At 28.8% G+C, this 20,681-nt stretch overlaps 2 protein-coding genes across 2 annotated transcripts in view; both read left to right on the plus strand.

Annotated features, from left to right (window-relative positions):
* On the plus strand, positions 1–11,789 carry LOC147806499 (kinesin heavy chain-like). The gene is made up of 5 exons (XM_087169280.1): positions 1–314; positions 6,174–6,302; positions 7,607–7,694; positions 9,269–9,342; positions 11,679–11,789. Exons 1-5 carry the CDS (start codon positions 135–137, stop codon positions 11,706–11,708), a joined length of 501 nt encoding a protein of 166 aa, XP_087025406.1. The 5' UTR covers positions 1–134; the 3' UTR covers positions 11,709–11,789.
* The window catches only part of LOC122272657 (uncharacterized), a 20,558-nt gene continuing 11,624 nt past the window's right edge, over positions 11,748–20,681 (plus strand). The window contains exons 1-6 of the mRNA XM_087169279.1: positions 11,748–11,783; positions 11,947–11,995; positions 12,080–12,138; positions 17,415–17,502; positions 17,954–18,078; positions 19,635–19,742. Coding sequence (XP_087025405.1) covers positions 17,454–17,502; positions 17,954–18,078; positions 19,635–19,742 — 282 coding nt within the window. The 5' untranslated portion in view covers positions 11,748–11,783; positions 11,947–11,995; positions 12,080–12,138; positions 17,415–17,453. The remainder of the gene's footprint in view (positions 11,784–11,946; positions 11,996–12,079; positions 12,139–17,414; positions 17,503–17,953; positions 18,079–19,634; positions 19,743–20,681) is intronic.

The following is a 20,681-nucleotide window of genomic DNA, read 5'->3' on the forward strand; positions in this document are numbered from 1 at the left end:
GATTAAATATTTTTTCTTCCATTCTTTGTATTTCTTGAAATGAACAGATTTTTTTCTCATGTTGGAAAGTTTTAGTATCCAATAGAAACCACCTTCATTGAAACGTCATGAGATGGACAGGTCATTAGTAGGTCATGCCCTGTCGAAAGGGACGTCATACATCCTTTCCGACAAGCCAATGGAAATCATTATTACACCTGTCAGCTCGTACGCTTTGTGAGTGTTGGAGTAAGGTTTGCAAGTCAAAACGCGTGATTCTAAATGCTGCACGTGGTCCTGCGGATAAATTACAGATATTTCAGTATCCTTGTTCGGTAAGTAATACAATTATTTAATTCCTAATTTATTGTTAAAATTTATAATAACCTTTCACTTGTATACATAATTATGTTGAATTTAAATTTATACAGGCGTTACAAGTTATTATCATCACATGTGGATTATTATATTTGTAATAAGCAGTTCACATTTTTTTTTTTATTTCCAATGCAGCAGGCGATATAGGCATTATCCAAACGCCATACAGAGATCAAAAGAAAAGAAAAATACAAATACAGAAAGAGATGAAATATACAAAATACAAAAACAAAACATCAAACACAAAAATTAAATCAAGAACTGTTCACACTACTCCCAGTTATTTATCCGTTTCCACTATGTATAATTTTTAATTTAAAGTAAATTTTATTTAATGTAAATTAATTTAATGTAAAAATTTAATATAAATTCGTTTAATTAATAATTTTATTAAAGTTTAATTTGTAATTTATGTTTAATTTATATTTAAGGAAACATGTTTATGAAGTATTATACAACGCGCAGTTAACTTTTTTTTCTTCTCTTTTTCGACTGCTGCGGGACGACGGGTTTTAGTTTTATATAGTTTTATATTGTTTTATATAGTTTTATATTGTTTTTTAGTTTTACATTGGTTCAAATATTGTGATTTTAGTTTCTATTTTTGCTTCCCATCTGTCATTTTATCATTTGGTCATCTCATTTCTATGATTCATATATTATTAGGAAGTTAGTTCAATTTTCAATCCGTATATATGAAATTCTCTAACATAATTTTTATTAAGTAATTTATAACTTAAATTCAGATATTTATGTCTTTCATTATATTTTTGAAATAAATTTAAGTTGACGGTAGGTAAATTAATTTATTAGCGAATCAGTAATTTTTTTCGAATTATTTGTATGTTTATATATAAAATGAATTTATTCGAATTAGTCGCGAGAGCTTTGTTTCCATTACATTTATTATATTTGAACAAAGTATGAAAACCAGTTGTATATTTTGGAGGTTGAATCCCAGGTTATGTTTTATTTTTAATGCATATTATAATAATAAATATATTATTATATGCATCAGCATATAAAAATATTATGAGAATAATATGTAACTTTACTTCTTTCCTTATTTTTTTTCTTTTCGATGGAGCAGTATTTTAAGGGTTCTTCTTTTCGTATTTTTTGTTGTAACTTGTTTTCAATTTTAGGTTAAATTTTGGCTGGTAGGTTACAAATTTATAGCACTATACTAAAAAAAAAAATAAAGAAAAGAAAATGAAAAATAAAGATGTTACTCCATTAAGCAATGAAAAGTAGTGATTGGTAATTTTTAGAGCTTCTGTGGATTTTTCTCAAAAATATGAAACGTTAACACTATGATTATGTTTATTTTGGATAAGAAAATAAAAACAAAAGTCATACAAATTTTAAAAGCAATAAAATATACAATACTTTACCGTTTTAAAACGTTTATTTCAAAAACTGAATTGACGTAATTTTGCCTGAAAAAAAATGAATAGAAATGTTTAAAATATATATTTCTTAAAAACAGGCTGGGAGACAGCTTTGCACGAAGTTGTGAATTACAAAAATTATCCATCATTGATTTGTCTGTGAGAATTAATTAAAAACATATTTAAAAATTTCTCTCTCAGCCTTCACTCCATTGGCAGTTGAGTTTGTTAGTAATGACTCAAATCACGAAGGATTTCCATTTAGTAATTTGAGCCACTTTAATCTGTGCATATTTTAGTACTTTTCCGTTAGCTGGGCGCAAATGTTGCCAATTGTGAGCCAAGTCGCTAAACGAAGCGAATTGCAAAACAGTCAATGGAATAAAAGTCGAAAACATTCAAAATAACTAGGCTACGGAGTTGAAAATAAGTAGTGAACCAAAAAAATTGGGTCGGCTGTTAAACGATGGTTCTAAAATAAAATAAAATATCAAATCATCGCCCAGTTGGTAGGGAACTGAGCCCGTGTCCAAGATATCGTGGGTTCGATCCCTGCCGACCGAAGATTAGACCGTATAGTAAATTGTGGCAGATGCATGTTAAATCTGTAGAGTCACAAAGTCATCCATGTTCCCATAGCAAATCATCCCGCTGGGGATACTGATCCAGGAGTTTCTTTTTCTTCTGGATTGGTTAAAAATTTTATAAAATAAAATAAAATATCGAACCATTCATGCTTTATTTCTATTTGTATTACTTGGAACTACATGACAATGGTACAGCGTAGAGTAATATTTATATCACTTACAAGGCGTGGTGTCCAGATTTAGATTTCTTTCTTCTGGACCACCTGGCAAGGTAATAAACTCGAAGGACTGAATTGTAAACACAGAAAACTTTCTGCATTGCATCTTGTATTCAATTCTCAAAGTCTAAATTTTCCTCTTCCTGTAGCACAAAAAAGTTTGAAAAATAACCCAATAAAATTTTTTGAGAAGTAGACCAACAAGTAATCATGACGAAAATTTGTCAAAACTATAAGAACAATTTTGCTTTACAGACCGTTTAATAATTATGTAAGTTAAAACTGCACAGGTTATTCATTTGTATTTTGTGCCTAACCGGACTGCACTATAAATATTCTTAAAAGACCTCTTCCCTCACTATCTAGAATTTTAAATTATATTTTTGCTTTCTGTTTTCTTAACGTTTTTTGTTCTCTCGGTTTATTCAATTAAGATTAATTTCCGATTCATTTTTTTCAGCAGCATGTATTTAAAAAATAGCTAAAAATAAAGTCATCACCTTATTGGAATAAATTCATTAGCGAGTAAAATTTCTTAAACACTCTATGGATTTTTTCTCAGCATTGTAATGAAACAAAATTAAGTGCTTAGTCATTTCCAGTAGATAATTTTTTATGTACTTTTTTTTGTCTGCGTTTAGACTCTTACAAAACTATAGCCTGGTTATAAGGGCACTGGATCGATGTCCATGTAGTAAATGGTGATTGATGCAAGTTAAATCTGTCATGTAACTATGTCTTCCATGCTCCCATAACAAATCATACCTGTGGGGGTACTGATCCAGGAGTTTCCTTGTCTTCTGGAGTGGGTTCAAAATTACAAGGCTACGGAGTTGAACATTAGTAGTCGTAAATCCAAAATTGGGTCGGCTGTTCAACGAAGAATACAAAAAAAAAAGTAACTGTAAATGTTTAACCAAAGGAGAAACCAAAAATCTCTGAATGTCAAGACGCAAAAGCAGAAATATTTATCAAAACTCTAAAATTTGGAAAACCTATGTTACTGAGTTATCTTTCAAAAAATGAAATAATAAAGGGAACTTTTATACAATGTTATTAATGTTTTATAGTCAATGTTTTATAGTCATAATTTTTTGATTGTGGCCTTTCATTTAGAGCACTTTATCAAAATTCCATATAGGACTGTTTTATGTTTGAAGGAACATTAAATATTGCTGTCAGATTTTTATCAAGTACAGTGCTAATCCAGTCCCCCCTACCCCTACATCGCTGGTGCACCATCCGTTACAATTGCTGAACATTTGATAAAACCTCCTGCTTGGCCAACTGCTTTTTTTACTGCTTCGTAGATGTCTGTTCCTTTCGTAGTATCAGTCATTGGACACATTTCCAATAATTCTTCTTTAGTAGAAAAGTATTCCTGCGTAATGCGCATAAATATTAATAACTGACTCACATTCGTTTGATCAATCAAGGCAAAGCGAAAAATACTCACTATTTTGAATTAAATCAATCAGTGATGTTCCTACCTGTTCTCCCATAACAGTGACTCTCTTTTGTAATATTTGATTAGAAAAAGTAGCACCGAATGGAATTTCTAGGCTAATCTTTTATCACCAAATGCCTTCGCCATTTCAATAGCAATTTTTTTCCTTACTAAATTGCCATCAGTCAATAGTTTCTTTGCTTTAGCAAGCGCAAGAGAAACGGCATATGAGGCACGCAGAACAGATTATTGACCATGGGAAAATTTTATAAAAATTCCAGTTTGCTGTTTCAATTTCTTCTTTAAATCATTGATCGAAATACTTCCGGATTTTCATCCATAGTTTTGAAACTTTTTTTTTTCCACGCAGAGTTGAATAATGTCTCTTCATGTTATATTCTTGAGGCACAGGTATCACTAGCATGCAAACTAAGCATTGGAACTTCTCGTTATTTTGACCAATTATACAATCCCTTTCTCAGCGATCATTGAAAGCACTATCAATCTTCTTTCCACTCATAATGATTATTAAGTATAAAAGGAAAATTAATTGAATAATTAGAGAATTTAAACTTATTTTAAGTAAGATCAATGGAAAAATTTGCTTCTTTCCCCGCGAAAGAAAAACGCGGGCATGTAATGACAATCTTAAGCTGAATGAAAAGAAAGGTCACCTTCCATTACCTTGGAATCCACTTTGGTCAGCAGAGGAGTGGGGGAAATTTGTTATAACACTGAAGGAACACAAATTCTCAGAAAAGATAGGGGAGAAGAAAGGTAACACAACTGACACTCATTGGAGCCTGCAACAGGGACTGAGGAAGTGTACTTGCATTAGACAGGAAACTTAATAAAATAAGAATTATATTTTGCTTTTAAATATTGAGATTTTTTAATATTAAAATAACAAGCATTACAAATAATGCTTGTTACGTATCATTTTGAATCTTTTCTTAATCAGAAACTTGGTGACAAGATTTTTTTTTCTTTTAAATTTAATTCCGAGATAAATTGCCATTTTTTTCGACTTATTAGGAATTATAGCAAAAAGGAATTCTCGAGCATCTTAAATTTTATTTTATTTTCCGATCATCCCATATTCAATTCAAAGAATGTAAATAAAACATGATATGCATTACCTCTTCTATGCTTTTTAGACTTCGCAAATGTAAGTAATTTCGTCCAAAATGAGTGGCTTCAAAAAGATAAATTGGAGAATTTCTTTGAGAAAATTTCTGATACGCACATGCTAAATTAAATTCCCAAAATACAAAAAAAAAAAAAAAAAATCGAAATATAAAAGAGCAACATACACTATTATTTTTTTTATTTGAATAAATATTTTCTTGGATGCAAAACCTGAGAAATAAATTTTTTTGCAACGTTGGAATATTAAATTTTACAGAAACAAAGAAATTTGGTTTTTTTAACGAAAATATTTTAGCTCGCGGGCCACGAAAAAAGACTTAGAGGGCCGGATGCAATTCGCGGGCCATCAGCTGGTAGCCACTGACTTAGAGCCTTAAATCGTCCATTTAGCCATTACTTAGAGTCTCCTTCTTTAATTTTTTAAATTTTAGGGTTTTTTATTGAGAATTCCCTAATATGATTAATGAAAAATATGCATAAAATTTACTTCAATTTTAGAAATTTTCAACGCTAATTAATTGTCGATTTTGGTAATTTGATTCGGAAATATAAATTTTGACATAACTTTATACCCTTCGTTATAGTAATACTGTTCTCAAGTTTAAATTTGAATTCTTTTGTATATACAAGTTTTTTTGTGTATTAGATTAACGGCAGTTTAAAATTAAAAAAAAATAATTATGGATTTTAAATTTTTTTGTGCCCACAAGATTTTATATTTCAAATATGTATATGTTCTATTCAGTTCTCTCAGATGGATTCTTTTCAGTTTTTATAAATTATCTAGAGATATAGAATTACTTATCTACATGAAATTTTTATGTATTTCATTTGGCCTCTGTAAATTTAATTCTAAAAAAAAATTAATAGTTTCTTTTATTTCATGGATAAGTCATTTTCAAATCCTGAACTTTAATTGGGAACATTAAATTTTTATAACTACTTTTTTCAACTTTCAGTAAAGAGAATTTAAATGATTTTTTGTAAAAGACAAATGTAAAGACATTTTTTCTTAAATGCATAGATGGCATCTCAACAAAATACGAGCATCAAAGATTGCTGCCGTATACGAGAACAAAATGAAAAAGATAAGGAGGCTTTGGTACACAGTTATGAATTTCGTGATGAAAAATCAATGTTACATTTACATTCGGTAAGTTATTCCCTTTATTTTTTTTTTCAATTTACCTTTTAATTTATTTTATTTTTTAAAATGCTCTAAAAAAGGCATCATATAGATAAATGGTAATAATGCTACAGATTCACAATATTACATCAGCTAAAGTGGAAATTTTTATGACAATAAGGAATCTCGGTCATTTTTTTTTTTTTTTTAAAGATAACAGATAATGGTTCATATCAAGTTAATTCGAAAAAAATCTGCAATTTTTTCTCTTAATTTTAAGTATTTATTTCAGATTGATTTATACATTATTTAACTTTAGCTGCTTTATAGGTTGATATTTTGTTTTTAAATTTGGTTATTGCAAAGAAGCGTCAGGAGTATTAAAATGTTTCAACTGTCAGTTGACATCCATTGTTGAACTAAGCGCAATTAAGTCGTATTTTCTCTTTAATGGATTTTTCCCTTTACTTCAATAATTTTGTATATTCTCGATTAAATAGTAGAATAATTTCAGTGAGGCAACGTTTGAAGAGGTTTAAAAGTTTTTGAAATGTTAATTAAGAACATAAATTTACTAAACTCAATCTCATACATATATTAATAGTAGTTCGTAAAGATCATGAAAGTATTTTCAGTAAAATGATGAGGTTCTGAGAGTACATAAAAATATTTTTGGGATCTTTTTAAGCATTTTTTAACAATTCAAATAATCCAAAAAAGATTTTGCACTTATAACTTTTATTCCTTATTATAAATTATTAATATGAGAAACAGATTTTTTTTTCAATAGTTACATTGTAAAAAAATTCTATTCGCAAAGATGAAGATCTTTTACTATATTGAATTCAAAGTTACGAAACAAGGAAATTAATTTACTTGGAATTTTTTTTTGTTTGGTGGTTGAATAAGGCCTTAAATAAAATGTGCACTTAATAAGATATTTGTTACTGTTACTATGTTTTCTTAAATTTATTTTCCTGAAATTTTCTTTAAGATCCTTCTCCAATAATTTTTCGATTTTCTTTTAAGTAAATAATTGCATTTGACTATTCAATACATTCTATTAGGTCCGTTAAGGCCTATTTCAAACATTAACTGCTAAAACAAGTTTATTATTATTAAATAGGTTTTATACTTTCATTTATTTTAAGGAAACCCTAAATAAGAAATTATTTTATAGAGTGCATAAAATCCTTATTAAATTTATTCAATCAATACCCTACATATCACATATTTAGCAAAATCTTAAATTTTTTCATCTAACTTGAGGAAGATATAATATAATTATATTATTTATTTTGTTCATTCCCTTTTTATATGCTTCCCTTTAGGACAAAGTGTATACTTTCGATCAAATATTTGATCCGAATTCATCCCAAGAACAAGTATACGATGACGTCGCTAAACCCATAGTTGCAAGTAAGTAAAGATACTTTTCATATTACATCATTCTAATTTTGTGCTATACATATTTTAATATAATTTTTCTAAAGTAATAAAAATGCTTGCTACAGTAGAAAAGCTGGTTAATAATAATTGTTTTTTGTTTTCGTTGGGTTGTCATCTCAAATTTAATTACAGACGATTTAAATATTTGTATTGCAGAAGATAATAAACGAAAATGATCGGATTAGCAAATAAAAAATTTAAAAAAAAACGCGAATCAAGTGAATCGGTTAAATATTCAATCTCCGAATGAATAGATGGGCAAATCACAGAATCATGGCTTCAATCACGATATAAGAATCGTGATAAAATCGTAACAGAAAAAAATTGCATTGAATATCAAATTTCTTAAGATTCATTTAAAGAATAATTAAATGTTTGGTAGTTGAGAAAAAAAGAACAAATCTTGTCTTTGCAAGCTCCATTTAATTGGCACGAGTCTGTCGTCACCTTCGGTTATTAATTATTCTTTGTGTTAACGTATCCTACACGTAATTTCATATTTCTTTTTATAACTTTGATTATTTTATAAATAATTATATTTAATATATACACTCTTGGCATTTCCGGTAAAATTAAATTCCTAGAGCACTTTAACATCCAAATAGAGTCTCGGTGCTGCCATCTAGTGTGGCAGAAACTAGACATCTAAATTAACATGACCAACGGTATCTCACCCATTGTGGTGGTCCTGAAAGAGTGGATACCACATCTGGAGAGCACACTAGGTCTGCTCATCGGCAAGACCGATTGTGCAGCTCACTCTATTCTGTTTCTATTTCAAAATGGAAAAAAAAAATTTAAAAAAAAATATTTAATATTTGGTTTATTTTTAAAAGCGTGCCATCATTATAAGCTCAGATCGCTATGATTATGTATAAGAATGATTTACGATACAATGATTTGGTAAAAAAAGATAAAGAACTCGAGAAAAATGTATCAGAATCAATAAATCGACAAATTCTAATCAGTGACTAAGATGCTTCCCAAATCGTAACTTCCATAGGAAAGTGCGTGGACAAATCATGAATATTCAAACTAAGAAAATTGACGCATATTGACATGTAAATCTTTTTATATAATTATATTTTATATTAGTTTTAGTTTTAAAAGTGTATCATTATAATTAGTTCAGATCGCTATGATCACCGTATATAAAAATGATTTACGTTATAATGTTTAGATAAAGAAAGATAAGAACTAGAGAAAAAAATGTAAGGGATTTAATAAATCAACAAATTCAAATCGATCAATCGGTAATCAATCAATAAGATACTTCCCATATATTAACATTTATATAAAAGTGTGTAGGAATTAAAAAAAAAAAAAACGTATTTACAATTTACGGTAAGATAGACAACAATTTTTAATATTCAAATTTATTTTACAAAGCTTTGGTGGAATGTTTCAACATAATATGAATATAATTTGTATATATTCGACATAAAATAATTTATTTTCGTAGAACTTAATGATAATAATAGAAAAGCTTACAACTGTGCAATATGTAACTATATTTTAATTTTAAAAAAACATTTTCAATACAGGTGTTTTGACTGGATACAATGGCACTATTTTTGCTTACGGACAAACTTCTAGCGGCAAAACCTACACAATGGAGGTAAAAATTTATTTTATTTTATTGTTATTTTTCGCAACTGTTAAATTTACTAAACTTTTCCTATTTTTTTTCTCCGATGGTTAAATTAAGATTCTTCTGTTTTTTTTTTCTTTTCCTTTTTTGGAAACATGATTCTAAAGATTTAAAAAGTTTTTGAATAAATATATCCTTAATCAAATATTCTCCTAATGTCAAAACAGTAATAAAATAGAGCGGGCGGGATGCCACAGTTATATTCCAGTAATGTGTTCGAATTTTCGTTTTGGACGTTTATTGTTAAATAACAGAAAGCAAATAAAAATATTTTCATAATTATATTTTGTTCGATGACAATTATTTGTAAACTGATTGAAGTTTTAATTTTGAGCTTAATTTTAGAGTATTTTCTAACAGATAATGACAAATTTCTTTAAAACGTTATCACTAGCAAACAACACTCTTAAAGGCCAACTATCAAAATAAAATAATATTTAAACTACGACGATTTTATAAATTAGAAATATTTTAGACTAAGGTGATATAATTTAAAAAACAAATATTTAAAATAATGACACTAAAAAACAGATTATATGAATTTTTTTTTACCAATAACTTTTAATTTAAAATATTTTAATTAATTTGACCCAAGCATTTTTTTTTTTTTTTTTTTTTTTTTTGCAATTTTACTCTTAAAAGTGTTAGGGGAATATCGATTTAAATTGCGAAATTCTCATAAAATTTTTAAATGATCGAATAAATATATAATACCACAGGCCTTTAAATCACAACTGGAAAAATCCTACAAGTTAATTTTACGTTTCCTTTAATTGTACTTTTACATCTTCAAAGGAAATACATGGAAAATTACGTTTTTTGTATTTCATGAAAATTCTTGCAGGTTGTAATCGCGCAAGCTGATTGAAACTATAGTTAATTGTTTGTAATCAAATGAAACAAAAATCACCAGAAAATATAGAAAATAACAATGATCGTATGGAATAAATAAAAAAATATGAAAACAGAATGCCGGATTGCTAGACTAGTTCTTGAAGTGAAAAGTTAATGTAGTGCCATGGAGCGCCACGAGTTGAATTCTAAAGCTCAGAGCGCCAAGAGTTCTTTCAAAGGAATTCTTTCCCCTAGCCTTTTTATTGTCTCTTTAGCCTTGGAATTTAAAAAATTCGGGATCAAATTCCGCTCAAAAGTACTGACATCCTGACTCTTTCCTGATCTGTAAAATCTATATTTAAAGTAAAATTTTATAGCGTAATTTTATTTGATTAATATTTATTTAATTGGGGATTTTACAGTAAATATTACTGTATGCAAATTATGCTGTATTTGATTTTCTGTTCCGTAAAATTTTGCAGCAAAAATGGATTTTCAAGTAAAAAAAAGGGCACACTGTGTGCCAGTAATTGGATCCGGAATTTTTTCAAGTGAGTGAGAAAATCGCTTTAACTCTTAATTCATTTTTGCTTTAATTTTCATTGTAATAATCTAATTTTAGTATCATATTCAGACAAACGATAAAACCTTGTAATAGCGAAATTTACGTTTTACTTTATTTTATAAAGTTTGAAACTCCTTAAAGAAATAATCTCCACCCCTTTAGGTGTTACGTAGATAATTATTGATAAAACAACTGCAAAAAGTACTGGCACCCTGATCCATAAAAATCCATTCTTACCTTTTAAATTTTGTTCAACAAAAAAAATTTTTATGGTAATATTTCCAGTATAATTACTGAATTATTGTTATTAAATTTACGGTAAAAACTTCGCTACAAAAATTTAACGTAAGAAATTGAATTTTACGAATTTTACACTCAGAATGTTTATATTTATTACTGTAATTTAATCCGAAATTTTTTAGTGTGGGTATTATTTGAGCGATCACTTGTTCACGATCTATTCTCTATTTTTTTTAAAAAAATAATTTATGAATATATTTTACTTTGAGTTCAAAAATGTAATAATCATAGTAAGAATTTTTTATATTAAAATTCATTTGCAATCAATAATGAATGGAAAATGTTAAAGCCACTTTGAATCTATAGTTATTTGAAACTATAGCCACTTTAAAACTATAGTTATTTGAGAAATACAGCTTAGTCTTATTTTTTCGATAGGATAAAAATTCTCAGTTGTGTAATTTAGACTAAAGATTTTTAAAACTAAGAAACAAAGTAGAAAAAGAAATTTTAATTGAACCTACTTCTATCAGTGATTTGTTATCGATGACCTATAATAAATTATTTTATTAGTGACGTAATAATATTTTATGATCATTTTATTATTTATATTGTGTAAAGATTTACTAATGAGGCTAAATGTTTTTGTCGTTTATTAATATAGGGAGACCTATCAGATACTGAAAGACTTTGAATTATACCACGAGTTGCTCACGATATTTTCAATCAAACAGAATCTTTTGAAGACTCAATAAAATTCGAAATAAAGGTATGCATGAAATGAAATATCCCGTACCAATACTGAGAACACTATACATCAAAATTCTAAATGTCCAGTGTAATTTAAATAGGAGAATCTATTTTTAAATAGCATAAAGATTGTCTATGAAGCCTATTTTACTACATGTATATAAATGCTTGTTATTTTCTAGATTTCGTTTTATGAAATTTATTTGGAGAAAATATTTGACTTATTAAGTGGTAAGTTAAAGTTAAAGCTATGCTTATAAAAATCTAAGCATATTATTTATACATTGTGCATCTTTTATTTTTTTCCTTCTTTAGATTCACAGAAGGAAAGCTTATTTGTATATGAAGACAAAAAGCGTATTCCCTTCATTAGAGTAAGTAATTGGTCTAATTTTTTTTTAACTTTAAGTTTTTAAAAAAATCATGTCTATTCCAAAATCTTTAAAATTTATACTTGGAAGCAGTTTTTAATTAGCTTGAAGAATAATAAACTGCTAAATTTTAATAAATATGTACCCCGAAGGAAGAGTATTGAAAGAAGTCTTTTTTTTTTTTCATTTAAAAATGCATCCGTAGGAGGATACGTAAGAAGATCCTTCATAATCAATAATATCTATTTTTTATGCGCCATAAAAGAAGCAAAAAATAAATTTCTCATGGCTGATCTGTTTCGAATAATAACCATGTTCTTACAGGGGAAAAAAAAAACAGATTTAGAGTTTTCCCACATTTTATATCTAGATCTATGTTTTAAAAGTTCACCTATATAATTTTTATTATTATTTTTATGTCTTATTTATAGCAATTATACATTTCAATACTAAAATATTTTAACATAACACAATAGGATGTTTAAAATATGGAAAAATTAATTTTCGAATTTGAACTTGATATGTATGATTTATTTGACAAACTTTTGAAAATATCCAAAAATTGCTGTCGAGAAAATTCGTAAAAATCTCTTCAAGGAGTTATTTTGTAGATGATTCAGATTTATTTTTAACATGATCGGGAAAACTTGTAAAAATGTTTCTCCTTCACAGAACCCACCATAAGGGGAAACTATCGTTAATTGCTTTTCGCGTAATTCTATTTTCCACATAGTTCTTAAACTTCTTTAAAAAGAAAAAAAAATGAAAATAATAACAAAAGTTTTATTATTAATTTTGTTTATTGGAGTCTGCTAAGTCTCAGGGTTATTTACATTATTTTGATTGAAATGTAGAAAGGAAGATAAAAAAAAAATTTATTCATCAAAAAATTATATTTTCATGAAAACTGGAAAATATATAGTTGTGAAATGTAGGAAAATATATATTTGTGAAATGTAGGAAAATGATTATTTGAAAACATGATCCTCCTCTCTTAAAAAAAATGCATTGGAACATGTAAATAATTTTTAATCTAAGAATGTAGACCCATTGATATAAAGTTATCTAATTTCATTTTAATGCACAGTTTTATAGTATAAAAATTTTTTTGGTCACATGGAAAATTTTTTATTGTTGCATATTTTTCAATTAAATTTTACAGACAAAGTAAAGATTTAATAACTTAATTATTAAGAATAAAACATTATCTATGCAAAAAAAAGCTTTTGCAACAAATTCCTATCCAGTCGAAAATTTTAATGAAAATTCTTCCAATATATCTTCCAATTCCTTGTCTTCGCACAATTTCCACTGCGTTATGTATCTTCCACCGTTTTTAAACTTCTAAAACCACTCACTACAACTTCTCTCACTTTTAGCAGCCTCTCCAAGGAATCGATCCTCCTCAGCTGCAGATTTCTTCAAATTAAAGATGTAAATCAAAAGCTCTCGAAAATGATGTTTATTAGGCACGAAACTTGACATTTTTGTACGAAAACAATTATGTAAAGCTAATACAGAATCACTATAATAAAGGTTGCCAGGTGAACAAAATTACAATTAGACTTATAACACCAGTCAATTTCTACATAATTTTTTGGTGGTGCCATCTTGTGACAAACGGCGAACTTATTTGTTCACCCAATATTTCAATTCTTCCAAACCGTATATACATTCTGTATAAAAAAATTTATGTTTGTATAAAAATGTATAAAAATCTTATTTGAATTTGCTCGAGCCTGGGCTTCTAAGTTTACATGATTTTAGGAATGTACCATTTTGCATTAAAATGCATAAATTTCAATTGACTTTAAACAATTATGATTTTTAAAAGTCATCTTAAATGTTTTATCAGATAAAACAAATTTCAGTCAAAACGGATATACTTTTCATACTTATACCCAATAATTTATACCTCAAAAAAAATTACCATGTTAAAGTGATCCTTAAAATGATGAAAATATGACTTTGGGAAATAAAAACTTTATTTACATCTAAAACAGCTGAACGAAAGTTGTGAAAATTACATTATTAAATTTTTTAAAATATGTAACGTTTAAGATTTAAAGACATACAATTGAAATTTGATTTCTTAAATTATCAAGCTTGACTAAGAATTTTCCAACTCATGTGGTTTTGGTCAAGTAGGATTATAATGTTAATGGTCGCTCAAGTATTATACTATAACCTAAACTGGGGAGAGGTTTTTATCATGTGTATATTTTTCCTGACATGAAAGAATTATGGTATAAGCAGTGCTACAGTAAGACGAAATTTCATTTATTTTAAAGTTTATTAAAAAAAGAAAAAGCGGAAATAAACATGACAAAGATGTTTTTGAAAAAGTTAACTCTCTTATCGTTACCCAGTGAGCACCCATGGCTAAGCCTAAGTCACGGTGGTGGAGTAGCGTCGCCCACGTCATACAAACACAAACCCGTTTATAGGGCGGGTTGTATTCACGCAATCACACAGAAGAAGGGACGTAGAATACAGAGGGAGAAAGAAACATCCATGCCCTGAGCGGGATTCGAACCCGCAAGTTTTTGAAAAAGTAACATTTGGAGAATTTCAAATCTGAATAAAAAATGAAATTTGGGGAAGGAAAAAAGGGAAAAAAACTTAAGAATATCAGAGCTTTATGAAATGAGTTAAAAGGTAAATTTCATTTTACATAAAGTTGTATTTTTTACTCAAGCTTAATCCTAAAATTTTTGACTAGATTGCTACTGTAAAAATCAAAGTTGAAAAAGAAACTGCGTTATTGCATTTTCTTTACGTAGGTATAGAAAGAGTTTGTAATTTGCATATATTTCAGACAAAGAGAAATAGAAGTCCATATTTTCAAAAAAAAGAAAGAAAAAAGAACCGTATATTTAAGTGAATAAATGAATAAATCCCACTATCTCCACAAAAGATGCAAAAAACAGATACCATAGTTTGATTCATCCGAGTTTTTTTTTTAACCTTTAGAACACTTCAAAATGTATTTTAGGCCCATTTTCTTTGAGTTAAAATTAAAAAATATCTCAGGAAGAGTAAATAGTCACCTAACTCCTATCAACCATTTAAATAAACCACCATTTTAAGTAAACTATAGTAGCGTTAACAGATTATAAGATCTGTTGTTGTTGTTATTGTCGTCCGCCAGTAAGTCAAATTGGGTGCGATTGTTCCTGTTTTCCAGTGGCGCCATCTATGGCCAAGAATTTGACTTCCGCCACACCCATTCCATTGAGTGGGCCTATCCACACATCCATTCATTCATCCCCCGATCGTGATTTTGACCTGAACCAGAGGACAATCAATCTCCGATTCAGTACACACCGAGGTATAATTTGTCATGGTAACATGGAGGACTTTGTGAACCGACAGATTTAAAATGCATCTGTCACCATTCTTCGCGTGGAATCTTCGGCCTGCTAGGTTCGAGCTCTTATTCGCATGAACGTGAGCTCAGAGCCCTGCCAAACAGGATATCCTGGCAGCCTATTCTTATTCTATTTGCTGAATGGCATAGGCATCAAAAGCCTTAAAATAACTAAAATAGTAAAATAAAAGATAGTTCTATGGAAAATATTTCAATTTTAGCATGATGCCTTAGAAAATTGAATAAAAACCACTTATTCGGTAGAATTTTCGTTCCAATTTTGTATTTTTACTAAATGTGTGGTAGTACGAATCATAATTTTGTTAAGTAGAATTTCTGGCAAATCGTGAATGTAACCAAAAAACTGGAATTAAATTAATGCCTTCAAAACCTTAAATTTTAGTTGAATTACACAAAAAAAAAATTTTTATTAGACATCTTTTATGGATAAGGGATTTTTTGTTTCATTCGGTATAATTAAACAACCCAATTTGATTTGCTAATGGAATTAATTGTGAAACTAAGTAATATAGATTTTACATTGAATGAAAAATTAAAATTTTTTATTCTCCATTTTAAATTTAATTGAAAAATATTTATTTTTGCCATCATAGAAACTTTCACGCTTTAGTCATGTTTAACATATATTTAACAATTTTAATAAATAATCCATTAATTATTATAAATTTTATACTTAGTATACAAAAAGTAAGCTTTGAATATAAGGGAGATTATACGAAAGAAAAATTTATATTCAAATCTATATTGTATCTCATCAGTTATTTACAGGAAGAAAATTGCACTGTAGTTATTTTAAAACTATATAAGTGCTTATTCTGAATTTTACATTCGTGTTACACATCATTCAGTTCTACATTTTAATGATCCTAAACCAAAAATATTGAAATGATTTTAAACGTAGTTATTATTTTGATTTAATTTCATTTATCGTAAAATATATCTAAATTTCTATGCGCATGAAGAGTTTTAGAAATTTAATGTATTTATCAAGCGTATGTGGCTTCTTTCATTTCATAAAATTTACTGAATAGGGGAACACTATCTAATTTCAATCTCAGGAATCGAAAAAACTCATAAATTTTTCCCGTCCCCGCGGACAGCTTGTCCAACAATGTCCAAGAATGTCAACTCCTTTGAAACTAACGCGTAGCTTCTAAATAAATGAAAATATAATTTTCTCTTATTTATTACAAACATTTATATAAATTGCACAATTAATAAGTAGTTACTAGGATTACAAGTACTAGGATTACATTATACAGTAATAAAAGAAATACTAGCTTACTAATAGTAACCTAGTATTTCTTTTATGAAATAATTTAAATGACAAAGATCAAGCCATCTGGAATGACAATTAATCCGAGGGTACTGCGTTTTTTAAATGAATCAAATATGGCGTTTGCCAGTTCCACAATCAAGCCAATGATTTACAGAGGTTTCTGCACAGAAATCTGAAAGGGGTTTTCCATTTAGGTAGATGTTCATAATTGCACTTAACGCTTCTTGTTTAAGACCAGTACGTAATGTGTTTTTTTGTAAGTTCATTGCTGAAAAGCCCCTTTCAACCGCTGCAGTACTTCCAGACAGAGAAAATATCAATTCCACCATGCGCAGTATGTTGCTATACGGGATTTCTAAATTAGAGGGTCATTTTAGAAGTGAGGCGCTAGACTCTTGTAAGATAACAAAAATTGAAAATGTATCACGAACATTAACGGGAAAATGGACGTCGGATTCGAGAAATTCGTTGTTCGCGGGAAATTTTTGACCGCCGAGGACTGACGGACGGGCGGTTTTTCGAGCCCTGTTCAATCTAGTTCAACTGTGATAAGTCGACACAATATTTTTTATTTGTTCGAATGCTTAAGTGTTAGTACTTTTGTTTTAGGGTCTTAGAGAGATAACAGTCAGAAATGTCGAAGACCTTATGAAATTCTTTAATAAAGCTAAGCATAAAAGACATGTGGCTGCGACGGGTAAGTGCTTATTCTATTAGTTACTACAACAGTGTTTATATAAGGTTAAGTTAAATTATGAAAAACACCTGTTTTAAAAATATGCTGAAAACCAAGTTCCAGATTATATAAACTGATCAATTATTTATATGATTTGTCACAATGGTTTAAAGGTTTAAAATTTAAGTAAGCATTTATGGATTAAAAAGAGCTTTCAACTTGTAATTTTAATAAACAAGCTTTAGAAAATTTAAAAGGTTAAATTTTTAATTTTTTTATCAAATAATTTATACAAATCAAATATTATTTAGCCGCATATTTAAGTTTGTATAATTTAATAAGTTTTCCTGAACTTCGATGGTTATACTAGATATTAACCAAATAGTTTTTGTGTTAGTATTTTTTAAAATACTAATATTTAATACTGATATTGATTACAGCCATTTAATAATTAAATAAATGTTCATTACAGATCATAATAGAATGAGTTCGAGGAGTCATGCTGTGTTCCAGATAGTGATAAAGCAAGAAAACTCTGCAGATCGAAAGATAATAACGGGAAAGCTCCTACTAGTTGATTTAGCTGGCAGTGAGAGAGTAAGTGGAATAATACACTATAAATGCACGTTTTGTTACGTATAAGAACATCACACTACAATTGGACTCTGATTTAACAAATCTCATTTTATCAATTTTTTTTTTTTTTTTTTTTGCATTAACGTTTAAAACGTAGGCTAACGACTACCGAAATCCGAGTTAGCGAGTAAGTTAAAGAACGGAAAATATGTTATTTAAACTTATTTTGATGAAAAAAATTTTTCGTAAGAGCAAATTTTTTCCCCCGACATTTATTCTTTTAAGATAAATTTATGAAAATACAGGGTGTTTATAATGTCCCGGATCCATTTTGATGTTTAATAACTCATAAAATAATAAAGATAGATTAAAATTAATAACATAAATGGTTAGATAGACTCAAAAAGTTTCATGACCCTTGTAAATCAACTTCCACGTGTGCCCCTTCGTTGCACGGAGAATATCAAGTCGATAGTCAATTTCACGCCAGGTAGCGGCAAGCATGTCGGCATCCACAGAGGCTATTGCGGTTGTAATTCTGGCTTTTAGGTCATCAATGTTCGACACGATCCTCCTGTAAACATTGTCCTTTATAAATCCCCAAAGAAAAAAGTCCAGCGGCGTTATATCAGGTGATCTGGGTGGCTAAAGAATTGGTCCTCCTCGCCCTTCCTGGAAAATGATCATTCAAAGAATGACAAACGATGATACCCCAATGAGATGGTGCACCATCTTGTTGCAAAAAGATATGTGACTGAAGCTCTTCTAGTTGTGGAAATACGAAGGTATCATCGAATACGAAGGTATAGGTGGGTGTCATCGTGACCTGTGTATCATATTCCTGGCGCGAAATTGACTATTGACTTGATATTCTCCGTGCGACGAAGGGGGCACACGTGGAAGTTCATTGACTAGGGTCATGAAACTTTTTGAGTCTCTAATCATTTATGTTATTAATTTTAAATCTTTATTATTTTATGAGTTATTAAACATCAAAATGGGTCCGGGACTTTGTAAACACCCTGTACATCAGAGAGAAATTCATTCGTTTATTTATCAAGACCTTTGTTCAAATATGAAACTTAAAAACAATCAGAATAGTATATTTTGAGGGGGTTCGTTCGAGCAGTCTTCCTAGTGTTTGTTTTGCATGGTATTTTCTTGGTATTGTTTGTTCTTGATTAATTGGGAATTGTTTATGAGTTAGAATAAAATATACAAACCAATTTTATGGATGCTTTATATGTTGTAAGACGTTATTTTAACCAAGTTTCTGCAAAATATAGTTGAAAAATGCTTTCAAAATTTGGAATTTCTAAGCACATCTGCAATAAATTCTCTCCATTTTTAGAGGTAGAATTAAAAGTGTAATCCTTTTCTAATTATGGATATTTTTGTGTCGTTAAATATTAGGACTGTTCCAAAAAGCTACTGTAAGAAATTTTTTGTTTTGTTCCCCCATATTAAGAAAACTTCCGATGTAGCGAATGGATTTTTAAGTTTTGACAAGTTCTTTAAAACTAAATCTTACTCTAAATTCCTATTTTTATAATAATTTCTTCTTCATTTTAATTTAGGCTGGACAAAGTGATGTAAATGGCTCTAAGATTCGAATAGAATCCAGTTACATAAATAAGTCTCTATCTGTTTTGTCTAGAGTGATTTTTGTTTTAACTAGTAATACAGTAAGTAAATATTTATTTCGTATATCTATAACTGCCAGCCTAACAAAATAGTCAATTGTCTAGGACATTATCGGAAACTGTAACAAGGTTAAACTATTATAAGTAGGATGGGTTAAACTCTTAGGACAGATTTTTATCTGGATCAACAATGAAAGTCTAAAACCATCTTTCCTCATTCGAGTGGCAACAGATACATATTTTTGTTTCAAAAGATTATTGAGCATTATTTAGCAGTTTACATGAGTAATTTGTGCAATTAATCCGACACGAGGATTGAAATTATTTGGCGGTAAATAATCGAGCACAATCAATATTTTTTATCACTCAGTAAAGAGTATTGAAGCTGATGACTTGGTACTAAATAGGCTGTGAATAGTTTGTAAATTAAATTCGACAAAAAGAACTTATATTTATTCAGTACACTTCATGTAACCACCATGTCATATTATTGCAACTTGATGTAACTTCAACAAATAGCTATCTTCTGATCTTGAAACAGGGCTCCCACTGGTCAGGGAGAACTTGGAAAACCTGGAAACCTGAAATTGCAAGGGAATATTATTTTGACTCTAAAAAGCAAGGAATAGTCAATGAAAACTGCATTTTTCATTACAAAAATCTAGGAAATTCCTACAATATACCTGGAAAATAACCAGTCATAGAATTGTCAGTAACAGTAATCAGTTATTGGGATTACATTTAAATAATTCTAGCAACTATTACAATTATTAGTCACATTTTAGTGAAACTGCTATGTTATCATCCTCAATCAATTATGTATGTTTGTTTTGTTCTCACATAATCTAATATTTTCCATTTTCAAATAAATGAATGAAGGTTTTTTGATAAAAAATTACATTGTAATGATAAAATATGGTTTCACTGAAATTTGTCTGATATTCCTGGAATAGTCAAGTAAATTTTTTTCTGAATTTGAGT

The sequence above is a fragment of the Parasteatoda tepidariorum genome, chromosome 8 (assembly GCF_982258835.1).
Source record: "Parasteatoda tepidariorum strain Cologne lab strain chromosome 8, Ptep-v5.0, whole genome shotgun sequence".
Lineage (NCBI taxonomy): Eukaryota > Metazoa > Arthropoda > Arachnida > Araneae > Theridiidae > Parasteatoda > Parasteatoda tepidariorum.